This window comes from Macadamia integrifolia, chromosome 3, assembly GCF_013358625.1.
Source record: "Macadamia integrifolia cultivar HAES 741 chromosome 3, SCU_Mint_v3, whole genome shotgun sequence".
In the NCBI taxonomy this organism is placed as follows: domain Eukaryota; kingdom Viridiplantae; phylum Streptophyta; class Magnoliopsida; order Proteales; family Proteaceae; genus Macadamia; species Macadamia integrifolia.
In genome coordinates, this window is record NC_056559.1 from 24,766,416 (window position 1) to 24,785,129 (window position 18,714).

Genomic DNA, 18,714 nt, shown 5'->3' on the forward strand with positions numbered 1-18,714 from the left:
ACGAGGACTCAGATTGGGGCGTCAGTAATTCTTTCTTATTCTACGCCCCTGTTTGATGTTTGATCTTATGCCGGTGACTTTCAGTTTCGTTTCAAACCAATTGATTCAATTTTCGGTTAAAGATCCGTTTTTATACTTGCGGTATATCCATGTTTGTGAATTTAAAGAGGTAAAATTTCAACTAATTCAATACAATTCAGATATTGAAAAGGTTATTTCGCTCAAAATCAAGAGTGGCTTTAAAGTGGTAAAATTTCGACTACTTCAAAACTTTATCACAAAAAGCATAGTTCACCAATTTTTCTTTTGGTGCTTTTTCTAGATTATGTTGGCAATATTGAAGTCGTGTCGCCATTCAGTGGTAAAGTTGGGATGAGCATGGCCATGTGTGATGCCAAGACACTTTATGAAGCAATGGAGAGTGGTGATTCCTTGATCAGAAGACTGATATCCCTTCTAAGCCATCGGAAAAGACTTTTCAGTTGTTATCAAATGCATCCAATATCTTGTCACTTCGTAAAGCAACTACGAAGAACATTGCAGAATGGTGATCCAGAGAGGTTCATATCCAAATAGTCATTAAGTCATTTCCTTCCGAGGTGATCTTTAACAAAAACATTTAGAAACCAAAGGAATACCAATTTTCATCAAAGTATCATCGGTAGGAATTCTCCCATTAATAATCCACCAAAAGGAAAAACCAATTTTTGGAGGCATGGACCCATTCTATATCTATCTATCATAGACGACTGTCGGGAAATGGTTATGAACCTATTCCATGCAGATTTAATGGAGAAATTACCATCACTCGATAGAGTCCAAACCAGTTTATCCATCCTTCCCGATAACTTGACATTTGAATTTATGATACTCTCAAAAAATCTCATGAGAATCGATGAGATTCAAGTAATCCTAATCCCAAAAACTATCGACATTGAACACATCTTTAACTTGGGTATTAAGATCGACATATATAGCACCATCAACATAGTTAGTAAGAGCACCATCACCCAGCCAATTATTTAATAGATAAAAAATCACCTCGCCAACCCCCCAACCATTTGGATTTGAAGAAAATTAAATCTTTAAGAGCCAAAGTCTTCCGTTAAGTTTTAGAGCTAACCATTCTTTGGGGAGCAAGGATGATATGTTTTCCTTTTAAAAATTTAGCTTTAAAAGAAAGTGTTCTAAATGGAATTTTCTGAATGTATACACTATAACCCCTTAAGACACATAGAGGTACTATATTTTCTAGAAGATGAATTGGAATACCTCCCTCAGACAAAGGCCTAATATTTTTGCTCCAACCCACACAATGGTGGTGTTTGCCAAACTCCGAGGAACCCCATAAGAATCCGCATAGATGCTCTGGAATTTTTGTATAACTTTTTTCGGAATATCCTAACTAGAAAGAATGTAAGTTGGCATAAATGAGAGCACATGTTTTAGAAGAGGAATTCTTCCTCCGTGATAAGAGATTTCCTTCCCAACCCACCATTCAAGCTCTCACCTTGGCAAGCATATCAAAAAAAAGAAAAAAACTCGCCTAATATCTCCCACCTTAGCGCGGGACTCAGAGGCTTTAAAACTTGTAATGAAACAACTATTTTGATTATCAACCAACTGGCCAGAGAAACCTTCATAACGACCAGTGAAGCCAGAAAATGTACTATTTTTTGAAAAGTAAGGGCAAAATTGATCATACGTACCTGTCCGATCTGTATCCGTATCCACATCTGCCGATACCAATACCGATAACGATACCTTTAACTAAATCTGAGTCCAACCTGTTTGGTACTACCGACTACTGAAACCTTAAACCCAGAACACCGCGAACTTGTCAAACCACCGCCGGAGAGGGGCTTTGAACGGTAGGGTTTAGATGCTGAGATTCTCAAACTCTCCTTCGACTATCTCGCCATGGTTGCTCCGCTACTGCAGAAACCCCAAGCCCCTCTGCTCGCAGACCCAAAATCGAGTCGAGAGTTCAGAAACAATGATTTCGGAGGAACCCATCTCAGGATCAGATTTTCTGGCAGAACCCACTTCAGAGATGGAATTTCTATCTCTAGAGAAACTCAATTCCCAAGTTGAGATTTTGGAGCTGCCCACTTCTGAAGAATTCAAGTATGCTCAAACTACCTCACCCTTTTCCCAAATTCAGCGAGAGAAAGACGTCAGTCAGGATCACGTAATAGAAGTTCTTTTGAATAACCAGCACGATCCTTTATCGGCTTTCAAATATTTCCAATGGGTTGAGAAACAAAGAGGTTTCGCACGTGGTGTAGATCCTTTGTGCATTCTGCTCCACATCCTCGCGCGGTCGAGGAGCTCTTGGGCTGCTCGAAATCTACTGAAAGAACGCATTTCTGGTAATTCTATCCCTAGCCCAAGTGTTATGGTTGATCGCCTCATTGAGAGCTTGAAAAGGTGCCAATCACATCCCCGTGTGTTCAGTTATCTGTTGCATAGCTATTTACTATCTGGGAGGCTCGAAGAGGCACTTGAGTGTTTTGATAGAATGACTACGAACGGTGTTGTCCCTGGGACTGTATATAGGAATAGTCTTCTGAATGCTTTGGTTCGGGCCAACATGACTGATAAAGCACGAAATTTGTATTGGAAGATGCTGGAAGAAGGAATGGATTGTGATTGCTTTACTTTAGATGTGATGATGCGTGCGTGTTTGAAAGATGGGAATCCCCAGGAAGCTGAGGAGTGCTTTCGGAGTTTCAAAGCTAGAGGATTGGAACTCGATCCAGTCACATATACGACTGCTATTCGGGCTGTTTGTAGGAAACCTGATTCCAAGGCTGCCTGTGAGTTGTTGAAGGAGATGAAAGAAATGAGCTGGAGTCCATCTGAGATGATTTATTCTGACGTCATTGGAGCTTGTGTGAAGCAAGGGAATATGGTTGAGGCGTTGAGGTTGAGGGATGAAATGGTAAATGAAGGACTGCCTATTAATTTGGTGGTTGTGACAAGCTTGATTAAGGGGTATTGTGTACAAGGTAACTTGGATAGTGCTTTGGATTTGTTCTCTAAGATGGCTGAAGATGGAATCTGTCCAAACAAAGTCACATTTGCTGTAGTAATTGAAGGTTGCTGCAGGAATGGAAATATGGAGAAGGCCCATGAGCTTTATACCCAAATGAAACACACGGGTATCCCCCTTAGTGTCTTCATTGTAAACTCCTTGATCAAGGGTTTCTTGAAAGCTCAGTTGTGGGAACAAGCATATAAGCTGTGTGATGAAGTGGCTGAGAGTGGGGTAGCTAATGCTGTCACTTACAATATTCTTATACACTCGCTCTGCAAAGATGGTCGGATAACTGAAGCTTGCAATCTGTGGGACAAGATGTTGAAGAAGGGGGTGGAACCAACCATAGTTTCTTACAACAATCTGATACTTGGCCACTGCAGACAAGGGAACATGGACTTGGCATCTTCTGTTTCCTCGGAAATGCTTGAAAGGGGTATCAAACCTAATTTGGTCACCTATTCGACTCTGATGGATGGGTATTTCAAGAAAGGAGAGATTGATCAAGCTTTCAGTGTTTATGAACAAATTTTGAGCTTAAGGATTGCTCCCAATGACTTCATATACAATACAATCATAAATGGTCTCTGCAAAGCTGGTCGGACATTTGAGGCAACTGAAAAGTTGGAGAAATTCAAGGAGGAGGGCTTTATTCCCATCTGTATGACTTACAATAGCATTATTGATGGATTCATAAAAGAGGGTTCCATGAACTTTGCATTAAAAATTTATCAAGAAATGTGTGAGAGTGGGGTATCCCCTAACGTTGTCACGTGTACAAGCTTGATTGATGGTTTCTGTAAAAGCAATAATTTTGATAATGCTTTGAAGATTCTGAATGAGATGAAGATAAAGGGCCTAGAGCTAGATATTGCTGCATATAATGCTCTTATAGATGGCTACAGTAAAAGTGGGGATATGAGACGTGCACATGAGCTTTTCACTGAACTCCTTGAAGTTGGTTTAATTCCAAACACTATTGTTTATAATAGTCTAATTGGTGGGTTTAGAAATTTAAATAACATGGAGGCAGCACTTGCCTTGCATAAGAGAATGTGTGAAGAGGGAATTTCATGTGATTTAGCTACTTACACCACTTTGATTGATGGATTTCTTAAGACAGGCAATATTGTCTTTGCATCAGAGCTATATGCTGAGATGCTAAATAAGGGTATTGTGCCTGATATTATCACTTTTAGTGTTCTTGTGCACGGGCTTTGCAATAAAGGGCAGCTGGAGGATGCACGCAAAGTCTTGGAAGAGATGGATAGGAAGAAAATGTCCCCTAATGTTCTTATATATAACATATTGATAGCTGGATATTTCAAGGAAGAAAATTTTCAGGAAGCTTTTAGGTTGCACGATGAGATGCTAGACAGAGGCCTTACACCTAATGATGCAACTTATAATATACTTGTAAATCCAAGACTTCAAGGAAATGTCCCCTTTTCTGGGGCGTAAGGTGCCTTAAAACAACTTCTCAACTGGTTACAAATTGTTTGCAGCATTGAGTTCACTAATTTAGATGTGCAAAAAATACCACGGAACCTTGGGGTATGTCTTTGCTTGCCAACTGCAGCTTCAAAATGGGTGAGTGCTTTATTGTGCCTATACGCAACTTTTTGTTCTTTCATCCTGCACTGGATTAAGCTTCTTTCTTTTACCATCACAGTAGAAGTTGTGTGGAACCGGGCGGTATTTATTAATGCCTGTGCTCATCTGTGTTTAGGAAGGTAGCATTAGTAACCATAAGCACACTGCATGTCATATTATTAAATTAAGCATGATTTTTTGTACGATACTTATTTTTGTTCAATAAATTGAATACTTGGACTACTGTTTGATCACTTATGTTCAAATTTCACAAATGGATGTTATTGTTGTGCTTCATTGCCTTGCGTTATAGGTATGTAGCAGAAAATTTGCATCTTGTACCAAGCTCGTTTGCAAATGAATTTTTCAACTATGATAGCATTCTGTACCAGGAACTAATGTTCAACAGCATTGCTGTCACCACTTGCTTCTTTAGACAGAATTTGTTTGGTTGAAATATCAATGGTCAAGTGAAACAAACTTGTTAGCATTCTGTACCAGGAACTAATGTTCAACAGCATTGCTGTCACCACTTGCTTCTTTAGACAGAATTTGTTTGGTTGAAATATCAATGGTCAAGTGAAACAAACTTGTTAGCATTCTGTACCAGGAGCTCATGTTCAGTTTCCTCGTTCTACAACTAGATCATGACCATGCTGTTGGACAAGTACCATGTTTTTCGTGTACTCCTTAACATATTAATAATTTCTTATAATAATTTAGGGATTGAGGTCTCTGTCCGGCTGCGTAGCATAGGCTATCACCTCCCTGTGTTTATCTATCCTCCACAATAGGGAGCAGATATGTCATTTCATAGGAGGGGAGGAGAGAGATAGACGTAGGGAGGTGCTAGTGTATGCTATGCAGCATTGCAGGGTTCTCTCCCTATAATTTGTAAACGTATGTGTTGGATGGGGTAATGACTTGTGTCTAATATGACAGTAACCCTCTTTATTTATAATAACGGAGTGAAAGCTCTAGAGAATTACAAAGACCATTAAACCCCTTAGGGTTCGTTTGGCTATTGAATCTTTCCCTAAAACCCATTATTACAACACTCCCCCTTGAGTTGGTGCATAGATATCATATATGGCTAACTTACAGATAATAGGATAAAACATCTTACTACTAAGACCTTTAGTAAATATATCAGCCAGTTGTTTGCAACTAGGGACAAACGGCACAGTGATAAGACCCATATCCAGCTTCTCTTTGATGACGTGTCTGTCGATCTCCATATGCTTGGTTCGATAATGTTGGACAGAGTTGTGAGCAATGCTAATGGCAGATTTGTTGCCACAATAGCTTTATAGAAAGAGTGGTAGGGACAGGAAAATCTATGAGAAGACCATGAAGCCATAGAGCTCACAAATGCCATGAGTCATAGCACGGAACTCTGCTTCAGCACTTGAATGGGCAACCACGACTTGCTTCTTGCTCAGCCATGTAACAAGGTTAGCACAAACAAAGGTGTAATAATCAATAGTAAACTTGCGGTCATCAGAGAACTTACCCAATCAGCCTCCACCTCAGGTGGTAATGAGGAGATAAAAGGATGCCACATCCTAGGGCAGATTTCAAGTAACGGAGAATACGCAACATAGTTTTCATATATGTCGAGTAGGGATAATGCATGTACTGACTAACCAAGATGATTGCAAATGCTATATCAGGGCGAGTATGAGAAAGATAGATCAAATGCCCCACTAATCTTTGATACCTCTCTTTATCCACAGAATCACTGTCCTTGCTGCTTAGGTGACTGTTAGCTTCAATAGGAGTATCTGCCGGCTTGCACCCCAACATGCCTGTCTAGAAAAGAATGTCTAGCGCATACTTCCGCTGTGACAAATAGATCCCACGAGAAGACCTGGCCACTTCAATGCCAAGGAAGCAATGAAGCTATCCTAGATCTTTGATCTCGAATTCCTCACCCAAGTATCTCTTGAGGCGAGAGATCTCTGCCAGATGATCACCTGTAACAACAATTTCATCTACATAGACTATTAAGATGGCAATCTTCCCACCATATCTCATATGAATAGAGTATGGTCAGCATTGCTCTTAGAGTAGCCTGTAGCAATCATAGCCTTGTGAAAGCGCCCGAACCAAGCATGAGGGGATTGCTTGAGCCCGTATAGTGCCCGTTTCAGCTTGCATAGCTTCCCATAGGTTTTGGAGCAAGGGACTTAGGATGAATATCCATATATACTTCCTCCTCAAGTTCCCTATGAAGGAAGGGATTCTTCACTTCTAGCTATTGAAGATCCCAATCTAAGTTGGTCGCACAAGACAAGATCACATGAATAGTGTTCATCTTGGCGATAGGAGCAAAGTTCTCCTGGTAGTCGATCCCATATATTTGAGTGAAGCCCTTGGCAACTAACCGGGCCTTGTACCGATCTACTGTGCCATCAACTCTCTGTTTCACTGTGAAGACCCACTTACAACCAAGTGTCTTCTTTCGTGATGGAAGACCCACTAGATCCCATGTGTTATTCTTCTTTAGAGTTGCACTCGCTTCCTGCCAATTATGGGGAATAGACACAGAGGAGAGAGAAGACACAGAACTATAGTAGGATGGCGACAGTGAGTAATAGGAAACATTTTTACCAATGGGATGTAAAGTGCATGACCTAGTGCCTTTACAAACAACAATAGGTAACTCAAGAGAAGGATCAACCGAAGGGGAAAGAGAATTACCTGGGTCCAAGGGGACGATATTAGGCTCGAGAGGAGACAATTGGTGTGGTAGGGTAGGTACTGGATGAGGGTGTCTTAAGTCTGCTCATTGAGACTATAAACACGCATCTCTGGTTGCGACGCCGAAGTAGGAGTGTCAATCTCCCCTGAAACGGAACACTAGTAGGAATAACGAGTTCAAGAGGCGGCACATCTTCCACAATGGAAGGAGATTCCCTTTGAAGAGGTGCCGCAAGATAGTAAGATGCAGATTTATGAAAGACCACATCCATAGTCATAAACCAACGTCGAGTGGGAGGATGAAAACATCTATAGCCTTTTTGAGTAGGGGCATACCCCAGTAAAATACACTGGATACCTGGAGGATGAAACTTCTCTTGAGGATGATGATCCCAGACACTACCCAATACCTGAGGAGGAACAACAAAGGCAACGGAACCCTAGAGAAGATCCAGAGGAGAGTGGAAGGTGATAACCCAACAAGGCATTCAGTTGATCAGAAAGGCGGCAGTGAGAACCGCGTCACTTTAATATTGAGGAGGAATATACATTTCAAACATAAGTGAGAGAGCTACCTCACAGAGGTGGCAATTCTTACGCTCAACAACACCATTCTGAGCCGGAGTATCGACACAACTAGTTTGATGAATAATCCCATGGGCAGAAAGGTAGGCCTGGAAGGACCCTTCGAAGTATTCACGACCATTGTCACTGTGAAGGATTCTTAATGGTGGCATGAAATTGAGTCTAAACCATTCAATGAAACTGCTGAAAGCAATGGAAGGTCTCGCCTTTGGCTCGCATCATGTACACCCCAATCGTTCGGGAATGACAGTCAATAAATGAGACAAACCACCGATAACCATTGACAGACACATAGTGAGATGGACCAAAATATCAAAATGTATCAATTAAAAAGGAGTGACACTTTTATTTCCAGAAACAAAATACGTGATTCGAGTTTGTTTGGCCAATACGCATGCCTCATAAAATAGCTGACTCGAAGTACAATTCTTAAAAAGAAGAAAAAAACCTAGCTAATGTTCCCAATGGAGGGTGTCCTAACTGATGATGCCACTGTAGTAACTTAGAGATGGGCAGTGACGTAGAAGATGTCTGAAGGGTTTGACCAAAGATTGGCGCTGAGTCATCGTCAAGTAGATATAGACCACCATGCACCCTACTAGAGCTAATCGTTGCCCCTGTCACTAGATCCTGAAAAACACAATGAGACAGGAAGAAGGTGACTTTGCAATTAAAACTGGAAGTAAGACTACTAATGGACAAAAGATTAGTAGGAAAAGAGGGAACATGCAAAACAGTAAAAGGGATAAGGAAGGGAGCCTCAGTATGGTTGGTCTGACCAAGAGTACCAGCATAGTTCTTCCCTCAGCCTTTGCCAGATGCATCAACATGATGGCCATGAAGCCTTCAGCAATGCTCTTTGTTGTTATGCTCCTTCCCACAATAATCGTACTTCATTGGAACTCTGGGAGAGGGCCTACTAGACTATGAAGTTACATTAAAGGGCTGAGTGCTATAAGAAAGTGCAGATTTCTCAGTGGGAGTGTCAGTAGTCTGTGAGAGCACAGTGGACCGACGCATGTCCTCAAGTTGGACCACAACATAGGTTTGATCCACTGTAGGAAAGGGAACACGACTCAGAACTTGGGACCGCAACTGATCGAACTCCACCTTCAATCATGCTAGGAAGTCATAGACTCTGATCTTGTTCTCTTGTTTCTGAAAGTTGGTGACATCAATGGAGTGGTAGGAACATACTCCTCATAAAAGTCCAGCTTAGTCCACAGTGTACGCAACTCATAATAGTACTCTACCAGTGTAAATGTCCCCTACCTCAGGTTACAAACTTTTTGGCGCAGTTCAAAGATCTTAGCATCATTCCTAGCCTGAGAAAAGATGTCTTGGGCAGACTTCCAGATCTTCGTAGCAGTGTCGAGGAGGAGGTAGCCACAAGACAAATGTGGCTGCATAGAGTTGATGAGGAAGGCCATAACTAGAGAGTTGGCACACTCCCACTTATCAATCTCAGGCCTATGGTTGGATGCTTTGTTGTGCCGGTAACGTACCCATAGTAGCCATAGGACTTGATGGATATGTAAATAGATTGTGACCACATGGGGTAGTTTGGGCCATCAAGCTTGATAACACAAGGCGGGAAAGTAGGTAGAGCCGCGGTGTCTCCGCCAGTGGAAGTAGAAGAGCTGGTAGACATGGTTACTACTGAAAGGGGCTGTGCGAATAGAAGAGACACCAGTTAGAGATAGAGAAAGCACCAAAAACCACAAAAGGCTAGAAAACCCTGAGGGATCGATTTTGGGGATGGCTCTGGAACAAAGACCTAAAATGGGAAAGTGGCGAGTACATACCACTACAAGGATAAGGAGCACCAATGCAATAAACATCAAGATGATTGGAGGATCGAGCTGGGAAAAAGCATTATGGCAAGGAAAAAATCGATTTTAGGGGGAAATCCTAAAAAAATCGATAGAGAGGGAGTTGGGTCTCTTAGATCATAGTAGAAGAGAGTCTGAGAGCCCTAGGGGAGTGGTGGATGGAGGCTAGTGACTCTCTTGGTGGTTTAAGGAGCTCCCAGCGAGAGAGAGAAACATATGAAGAGATATGGAGGGAGAGAAAATGAGAAGGAGAGAAAGAGATGGAGAAGAAGGAGAGCCTTAGGGTTTTGGATCCTATGGCTCTGATACCATGTTGGATGGGATAATGATTTGAGGAACAAAAGTAATGGAATGCAATAGAAAAAAGGAAATAAGATAGAGATAGAATATATATAAATTCATCCCTAGAGTTGAATACCTCATTCAAGAAGTTTTTTGGATCCAATCTGTAGGAATCAATAGAAAAGGCAAATCCCTTATGATACACCAAATCCGGCTCGGTTATTGATAGAGTCAATAGATCCGCCATTTCTTGATCTTTAATATGTCATCAGCCCTCTTTATTTATAATAACGGAGAGAAATTTCTATAGAATGACAAAGGCCATTAAACCCCTTAGGGTCCATTTGGCAATTGGCACATTCCGTAAAACCCATTATTACAACAGTATGAAAAATTGAGTTTCAGGCAGTATGATTTAGTGTGAGATTTTATTGGATTAGCTTCAGGCCATGTATATGAAAGTGTTGAAGAATGTCCCAGGTATATTTTAGTTGTGCATCTATGCGTACTTCCAACTAATAGACTATAGTATCCTTTTAAACTAAAATGTGTTCCCATGGTCATTGAGTCATGTTTGAAGTAATGTTCAAGAAAATATGCAGCAGAGAAAGGAGGAAGTTGAAGGAAAGCTAGAGAACAAAGAGAAGGGGATGGGGGAACTTGAAACTTATTCAAGGGTGATCACACCAAATTCACCTCCCTACTGTTCTACTCACCTCACCTTTCAGTTACTTTCCTCTTCAGAATGAACCTTCTATGCTTGATTCCTTCAATCTGAGGGCCAATTGAAGCCCTCCCTTCCATCTGGACCATCTCCCATCATATCTTTCTTTCCACTGGTTTATAGGAAACACTTGGTTGTAATTTGAAAGAGTCCTGAGCTTTCAAATGTGGCATGATGCTGCGTTTTATTCCTATGTTAGCTCTCCGGTTCTGCCAGCTTGCTGCTTTTAATGTCCAGCGGTGTTAATGGAGTTGTATAACCTTTATTTAGTTTCTCGAGCATCTAGTAGCACTGAGATTTGAATGAAATCATAGTTGTCATGGTGCCTAGGTGACCCAAGGCGTTGGAGAGGGTAAAAAAGCAAGGTAGCACCAACAAAGTTGCCGCCTAGGTGACCAAGGCGCTCATTTCAAGTAAGGTGCCTGGACGCCTAGGAGACGCCTTGACAAATATGATTGAAATGTTAGAATCTTTCTGAATTGTGCATTTTACTGTGTAAGTCTAGGGAGTGCTCTATTTATTCAATTGTGATCTTTAAGCACCACCTCATTTATGACATCCATGCTGTTAATTGTGGACTCTCTAAAAGGATTACTGACATGACAATGGGAAATTTTTTCAATGTCAGTTTCTGGATAGTTAAAAATGGCTTGCATACTCTTGGAACTGCTGACTTAGCATGTTAAGGGTACACATAGATAAAACAGATGATGTGAGGCTCACCTTTTATTTTCGTGAAAATTTCTATACTTATCCTATATTTACTCAAAGTCCCCTACTCAAAGTTCCTTTTCTGAACCCCCCCCCCACATAAAAGCAAACTTTCAACTCTCTTTCTTTCTTACTAATTCTAAATCCCTAAATTACCCCTGCTCCCCTCCCTTCCTCTACCTTCCTACAGCCATCTCCCCCATTCTTTGTCCTTCCTCCACTTCTCACAGACGTCTCGATTTCAGAACGATTGAAGCCAGGAAATAGAAAAAATAATTGGTAAAAATAAAAACTATGAAAAGACATTTGAGCATGCTGCTTTGGCTTTGCTAATAATGGTGTAACTTGGTTTGGGGTATGGAACAAGCCAAGTTGCCAAGGACACCCGGCAGAGCAACCTTGAGAAAGACTCGCTGACAGATTTGATCTCCCGCTGCTCAACTTACCCTTCCTCCTCCTTGCCATCAACATTACAAACTCCAGAATCCCTGTCACAGCAACAAGAACATCCCGCTGCTTTGATCACTATTTCTTTGTTATAATTAACATGTAAACCAAAAGAGACAATCACCAAAACTTTTAGATCTTGACTTCTCAGTTTGACACATGGCACAACCCTGCATTTCTGTCTATCCGGGTGGATTCTTCTCATATAAATAAATATTAGGAGGCCCCTGAACCACTCCCACCAACAAAACACATTCCTTCTCTCTGTCTCACTCTGTGTGAACAACTGTCTCTCTGTCATAGTGAGTGCATGACTTGTGTTTCTTTTCTTTTTTTCTTTTATTCTGGGGGTGGGGGGTTGAGGGTGGGTGGGGTTATAGTAAGTGCATGATAATGGATATTTGCATTTCCACTCAACCTGCAAAAGGGAGAAGAAAAGTCATCAAGGAATCGAAGGTCGTGCTAATCCATGAGGATGGGAAACTACAGGAGTTCAAAGAATGAAAGAATGTCAGGATGTGATCTTGCTGAACCCCAGTTGCTTCCTCTGCAACGCTGATTCCATGTATTGCACCTCTGCATTCCTCTGTTGCTGGATGAAGAGAAGCTGCAATTTGACCAAATTTACTTCCTCTTGCCACTCTCCAAACTACACATACCCATGTCCCTCCCATATTTTTGCATTCTCGCCATTGAGGCCAGCAACGATTTACATAAACAAGATTTGCAGATGCAGACGTTTCCATTTTCCGGTAGACATGCCTTGAGTCTGATGCGTTGGGTCTTGAAAAGATCGTCAGAGTTTGGCAGGCTTTGACATTCAACGTCGCCGGTATGTGATCCTGGTCGAACCTTGTCCTTGCGATCCAGAGAGGCAATGGGGATGATCTATCAAGTGACTTGATTGGTTCGTTTATTTATTGCTGGAAGGACCCAATTTTAATGGGTTATTCCAATCTTGGCTTCAATCGATCCGAATTGGTTCTGTTTGTGAGAGGGTGGTTTTGGGCGGTGGGCGTGAAACATGTTGGTGCGGCAGAGGGTTGGTGGAGGTGCCGGAGAGAGAGGGGATGTGGGATGGGAGGGGAGCAGGGGTAATTTAGGGATTTAGAATTAGTAGGTAAGAAAGAGAGGTGTAAGTTTGCTTTTCTAGGGGAATAAAAAATGAAACTATGACTAAATATAGGAAAGTATAGGGGAATGATAGATAATTTCCCTTTCTTTTTTTCTATTTTCATGAGGCATTGGACCCTATTGGGGCTGTTCTAAGAGATCAGCAGATCCAAATGAAGATCAATTAACCTTCCTAAAGATTCTGGCTTTCTTCTGGGTCAGCTGGTTGGGCAGCTCATTAATTAATTACATAGGTAAAAAAATGTGATATGAAGGTACACGTTGTTATGTTCATCTCCCTATGGAGGTTGCTTGGCTGGTATTTTTTTCTTTTCTTTGGGCTACTACAAGGGCGAAGAAATATGATGATCTCTGTAATAATCTAAACACAAAGGGTGGGGAAATCTATAGCATAGCTAAAATGAAAGAAAGGAAGAATAGAGATTTAGACCATGTTAAAGTGATGATGGAGTACTAGTAAGGGATGAGGACATTAAGGAGTGATGGAAAGAGTACTTCTACGGCCTACTTAATGAAGTCATTTCGAGTAATAGGGCTCCAGAAGGCTGCATTACTCATCTTGACACTACATGGCACAAATATATATGAAAATTAGCCAATTAAGGTGTCTGAAGTAAAAGGAAAAAGATTTAAGACAGACGAAAGTAGGCAAGCGACTAGGCCTAGATGGGGTCCTTATTGAAGTGTGGAAGAGCGTAGAAAACTGTGGTTTAACTTGGTTAACCAATATGTCTAACAAGATTATAATAACAAGGAAAATGCTAGGTGAATGGAGGAGAAACATTGTGGTTTTGATTTAATATTCAGAGCTGCAGTAACTATAGAGGCATAAAACTAACGAGTCATATGATAAAGTTATGTGAAAGGGTTATCGAAACACACCTAAGAGAGGAAATTACTACTTCGGAGAAGCAATTTGTTTTATGCCAAGAATATCCACGATGGCGGCCATTTTTTTACTTATGAGACTCGACTCATGGAAATATATAGAGAAGGCAAGAGGGACTTTCAGATGGTCTTTTTTGACCTCGATAAAACCTACGGTAGAGTACCTAGAGAGTTAATCTAGAATATGCTAGAGAAGAAAAGGGTGTCATGTAAATATGATGACATAATAAAAGATATGTATGATGTTGTGGTAACTAATGTAAGAACTATGGGAAGGGGTTCAAGGTAGTGAATTCCCAATTGCAATTGGGTTACATCAAGGATCAACCTTAGGCTCTTATTTGTTTGGCATATCATGGATGATTTAACCAAAGGCATACAAGATGAGGTTCTTTAGTGTATGCTTTTTGTAGATGAGACAAAAACATAAATTAACACCTAGTTGGAGCTATGGAGATCAACCTTGGAATAAAAATGTCATAAGTAGAAGACGAAATATATGGTCTATAACTTTAGTCACACTAGGATGGCTGATGAGGTGGTGAACATTGATGAGAGGGAATTCCTCAAAGTGATTATCTTAGAGAATGATGCCGCCCACATGATTAAAGTAGGGTGAATGAAGTGGAGAGGTGTATCTGGAGTGCTGTGTGATCGGCATATTCGTTTAAAGTTTAAAAGCAAAATTTATAAGATTGGTGTATTCTCTTTGCCAATGACATTGTTTTAGTGGATGAGACAAAAGCAGAGATTAACATTAAGTTGGAGCTATGGAGATCGACCTTAAAAACCAAGAGGTTTTAAGATTAGTAGATCGAAGGTGGAGTATATGATTGAAACTTCAGTCACTCTATGATGGATAATGAAATGATGAAAATGAGGAGAGAGAGATTCCACAAAATGACTATTTTAGATATCTGGGGTCAATCATAAATAAAAAATGTGACAGAGGATGATGTTTCTCAAAGAATTAAATTGGACAGATGAAGTGGAGAGGTGCATCTAGAGTGTTGTGTGACTGGCGTATCCCTTCAAAGCATATGGAAAAATTCTATAGGATTGTTGTGCGACTGGCTATGATGTATGGGGTGGAATATTGAGCAGTTAAGAAATGTCATATAGAGAAGATGTGTGTGACAAAGATGAGGATGTTAAGACCGATGCGTGGCAAAACTAGGAAGGATAAAGTAAGGAATGAGCATATTAGAGCTGATTTGGGAGTTGTCCCCCATCAACGACAAGCTTCAAGAAAGATGTTTGAGGTGGTATGCTCATGTTCAACGGAGGCCTAGTGACGCCCTAGTAAGGCGGAGTGATATGATTCCTATTAAAGGAGTTACGAGAGCTAGGGCAGGCCTAAAATGACCATAGGAAGAAGTAGTGAGAAATGATATGCGAATTTGTGTCTTGTACCAAGTATGACCTTGGATAGAGCCTATTGGAGAGCAAGAATCCATGTAGCCGACCCCATTTAGTTGTGATTCTCTTGACTTGTTGTGATGTGCTTCTTTCCTCTTACTTTCATCTTTCATCTCTCACTTTTCATCTTGCATTCTTCATCTTCCATTTTTCATTTTTCATCTCTTCCCCTTCCCCCTTTCTGTATTTATAATTTAATTTTCCTTACTTCTATTGTTTGGATCCATGTAGCCAAACCTCATGAAGTTGGGATAAGACTTAGTTTGTTGTTGTCTGTTCGACTGGCTATGATGTATTGTGCGGAATGTTAGGCAGTTAAGAAGTGTCATATAGATAAACTAAGTGTAACGGAGATGAGTATGTTGAGATGGATGTGTGGCAAAACTAGGAAGGATATTGGAGCTGGGTTGGGGGTACCTCCGATTCATGATAAGCTTCAAGAAAGTCATTTGAGGTGGCGTGGCCATGTTCAACGGAGGCCTTGGGATGTTCCAGTGTGAAGAAATGATTTGATTCAAATTAAGGGAACTAAAAGAGCTAGGTCAGGCCTAAATTAACATAGGAGAAGTGAGGAAAGACATACTTAGCTTAGGCCTCATATCATGTATGACTTTGAATAGAGCTGATTGGAGAACAAGGATCCATGTGGCTGATCCCATTTAGTTGGGATAAGGCTATGTTGTTATATTGTATGGATTTCCCTGTTTGGCATTGTATAATAATGCTTTTTTGTTTAATGGTTTCTACTTCCAATCTCTCTCTCTCTCTCTCTCTCCCAAAAAAGAAATCTTTTAAATATAGAATTCAGACGCCTTATCCATTAGGCCACAGGTGCTTGTGTTGATTGCCTATGAAAGTATGAATTCAAAAAGCTGATAACAGAATTAAGAGAGTCTTTACAACTTGAAGTCATGGAATCAAAAGCATTGAGTTGCCTATACAACAACAAACAATAACATCCAAAACCTTATCCCAACTTCATGGGGTCGGCTACACTAAATCCAAATTTTGATTGATCTGTGTTCCTCAGATTACGTATATTTGATGATTGAGTGTTTAGTTTAGTTAATTATTGCTACAATACGATCATTGATGGAGACAAATTCTGAACCACCTGGTTAGGCAGTGGCTCCTACAAGCCTGGGAGCACAACTATGATTTCTGAACCTACTGCATCTCTACATCCTTTCTTCTTGCAAACTGAGAATTCAAAATGTTTAAACTTGCAGAAAGTTAGCCCATCCTACTGGGTTTGTAATCCCATCCAGCATGTCATTGCCTCATACATTACACTCTTATGGTAATCATGCATCTTTCCCAGTTTTAAATAGGTCACTAATGGCATATCATCCAGCATGTCATTGCCTCATACATTACACTCTTATGGTAATCATGCATCTTTCCCAGTTTTAAATAGGTCACTAATGGCATATTCACATTTGGTTCAATCCACTTGCAAGTATTCACTGCAATTCTATTTTGACAAGATGTATACTTTGGCAGGTGAGGAGGTACTCCTGTATTGAATATTATTCTTCAAGAATAGATGTGAAAAAGCAGCAAGGCAGGATGAATGTGGATTGATATTTATCAAGCACCAATAGAGCAAAGGGGTTTGTGTTTATCTGTATGGAGTGGTTTCCAATCAGCCGTAGTCATCATCTAACCCACTCACACGCAGTCCCATATCAAGCTATCGTGGCGAATGATCTAACAATAAATCAATAACCACAGTTGATTATGAAAGGCTTGGAGTGACAAAGAGCACATAGTGTGAAATATTAAGCGATTCAAAAACGAATCACTAACATGAATTTTATCTTGCCAGGTGTAGCTAAGTTCATAATTTTCTAACAGATTTTCGTTTGTTTGGGACTCTAAATGTCTTTCTCCTTTTCTGTTTGATGCTTCTGAATGTACTCATCCTCATCTTGTAAATCCTGCTCCAGTAATATAAGTTAATATCAAGCTCTGAATGTAGTGCATTTTTTCATTTACAGGAATTCATCTGAGATATCAAGCTCTAAGTCTCACTAATCTAAGGAGTGGGAGAAAATGGTGTTACTTGTGGAGCTATGAAATGTAGGGGAGGATAAAGCAAGAGGGTTGTTGTAGCTTGTAAGGTGCAGAGAGGGTTGAAATAGTTCTGGGGATGGGAAGATGGGGCATTTGTGTATGAAGAGGTTGAGAGCAAGGATAGAGATCTCTGGTTTTGGTCAGGTCCAAAACTGAGTTATGCCATATGTTGCTTTGAGGTTTCGACCCTAGGCCTTCTGGATTGAAACCCAGAGTTGAAACTTGGGTTTTAACCATGGCTTTTGTTTCGGTCAGGTCCGGAACAGAGACAACTTGGAGATTTTGGTCAGTTTCAACTGAGATTTAGTTCCATGGTTGAAGGTAGGGGTGCAACAGGGTCGGGTTGGGCCGGGCTTTTTAAAACCTTATCCCAACCATGAGTTCCCTTAATTAGGCCCAAACTCGCCCTGACCCTGACTCTGACTCAGGGCCGCAAAGTTTCAACACAGGCCCAACCCTTCAGGGTTCAACCCAACCCTTACCTGCCCTGAGTGGCCCTAATTTTTTAGGGTTAGGCCTTGATGACCCTGACCCTGGTTTGCTATCCAGGGCCGGGTATACCCTGATCATGATCCTATAAAATATGAAATAATTAAAAAATAAAAATATTCATTAAAAAAAAACACACACACACAAAGTCACAAATTACTTGTCATGAGGAGAACATCCTAAAGCAAACATTCAAACAATATAAACAACTCAAATTATTATGGTAAACAATGAGAAGATCATCATAAGAAAGCAAATAATCCAAAAAAGTTCAATTATTTGTGATGATAAACAAAGAGATCATTTTAACAAGGCAAACAATCTGAAGATCTCAACAAAGAGGAGAACATCCTAAGAAAACAAAAAATCCAAAGTCAACACCAGGAGCAAAAACTAAGGCCTAGTCTGGCCAAAATCAGGGCTAAAAGTCAAGGTAAAAAACATCAGGGCTGGGTCCAGGGCGGGCCAAAGATATCAACCCTTACCCGTCCTGACCTCGACTTAGGGTTAGAAATTTCAAGATCAGTCCGACCTCGATACTTATTCGGGATCAGGGTAGGCCAAGGGTGGATTCGAGCCATCAAGGCCAAACTTGCACCCCTAGTTGAAGGGGGGGATAAAAGAGATTGATATTTACTACGTTCTCAGTAGTCCAAGTATTAGCATTCTCCCTCTTTGTAGCCACGAATTTTTCCAAGTTCTATTTTGTTAATTGGCGGATATTTTTTGGGTTGAAAATGAAATGTGAACAAGAGATGTTGGGGTCTACTAATCTATCTCTTGGGCCCCTC

At 40.7% G+C, this 18,714-nt stretch overlaps 1 protein-coding gene across 1 annotated transcript; it reads left to right on the forward strand.

The window, feature by feature from the left end:
* The first annotated feature begins 1,524 nt into the window (after nt 1-1,524).
* LOC122072649 (pentatricopeptide repeat-containing protein At3g54980, mitochondrial-like) lies at nt 1,525-17,351 on the forward strand. Its single transcript, XM_042637022.1, has 2 exons — nt 1,525-4,630; nt 16,862-17,351. Exon 1 carries the CDS (start codon nt 1,883-1,885, stop codon nt 4,499-4,501), a length of 2,619 nt encoding a protein of 872 aa, XP_042492956.1. The 5' UTR covers nt 1,525-1,882; the 3' UTR covers nt 4,502-4,630; nt 16,862-17,351.
* Nucleotides 17,352-18,714: the final 1,363 nt, after the last annotated feature.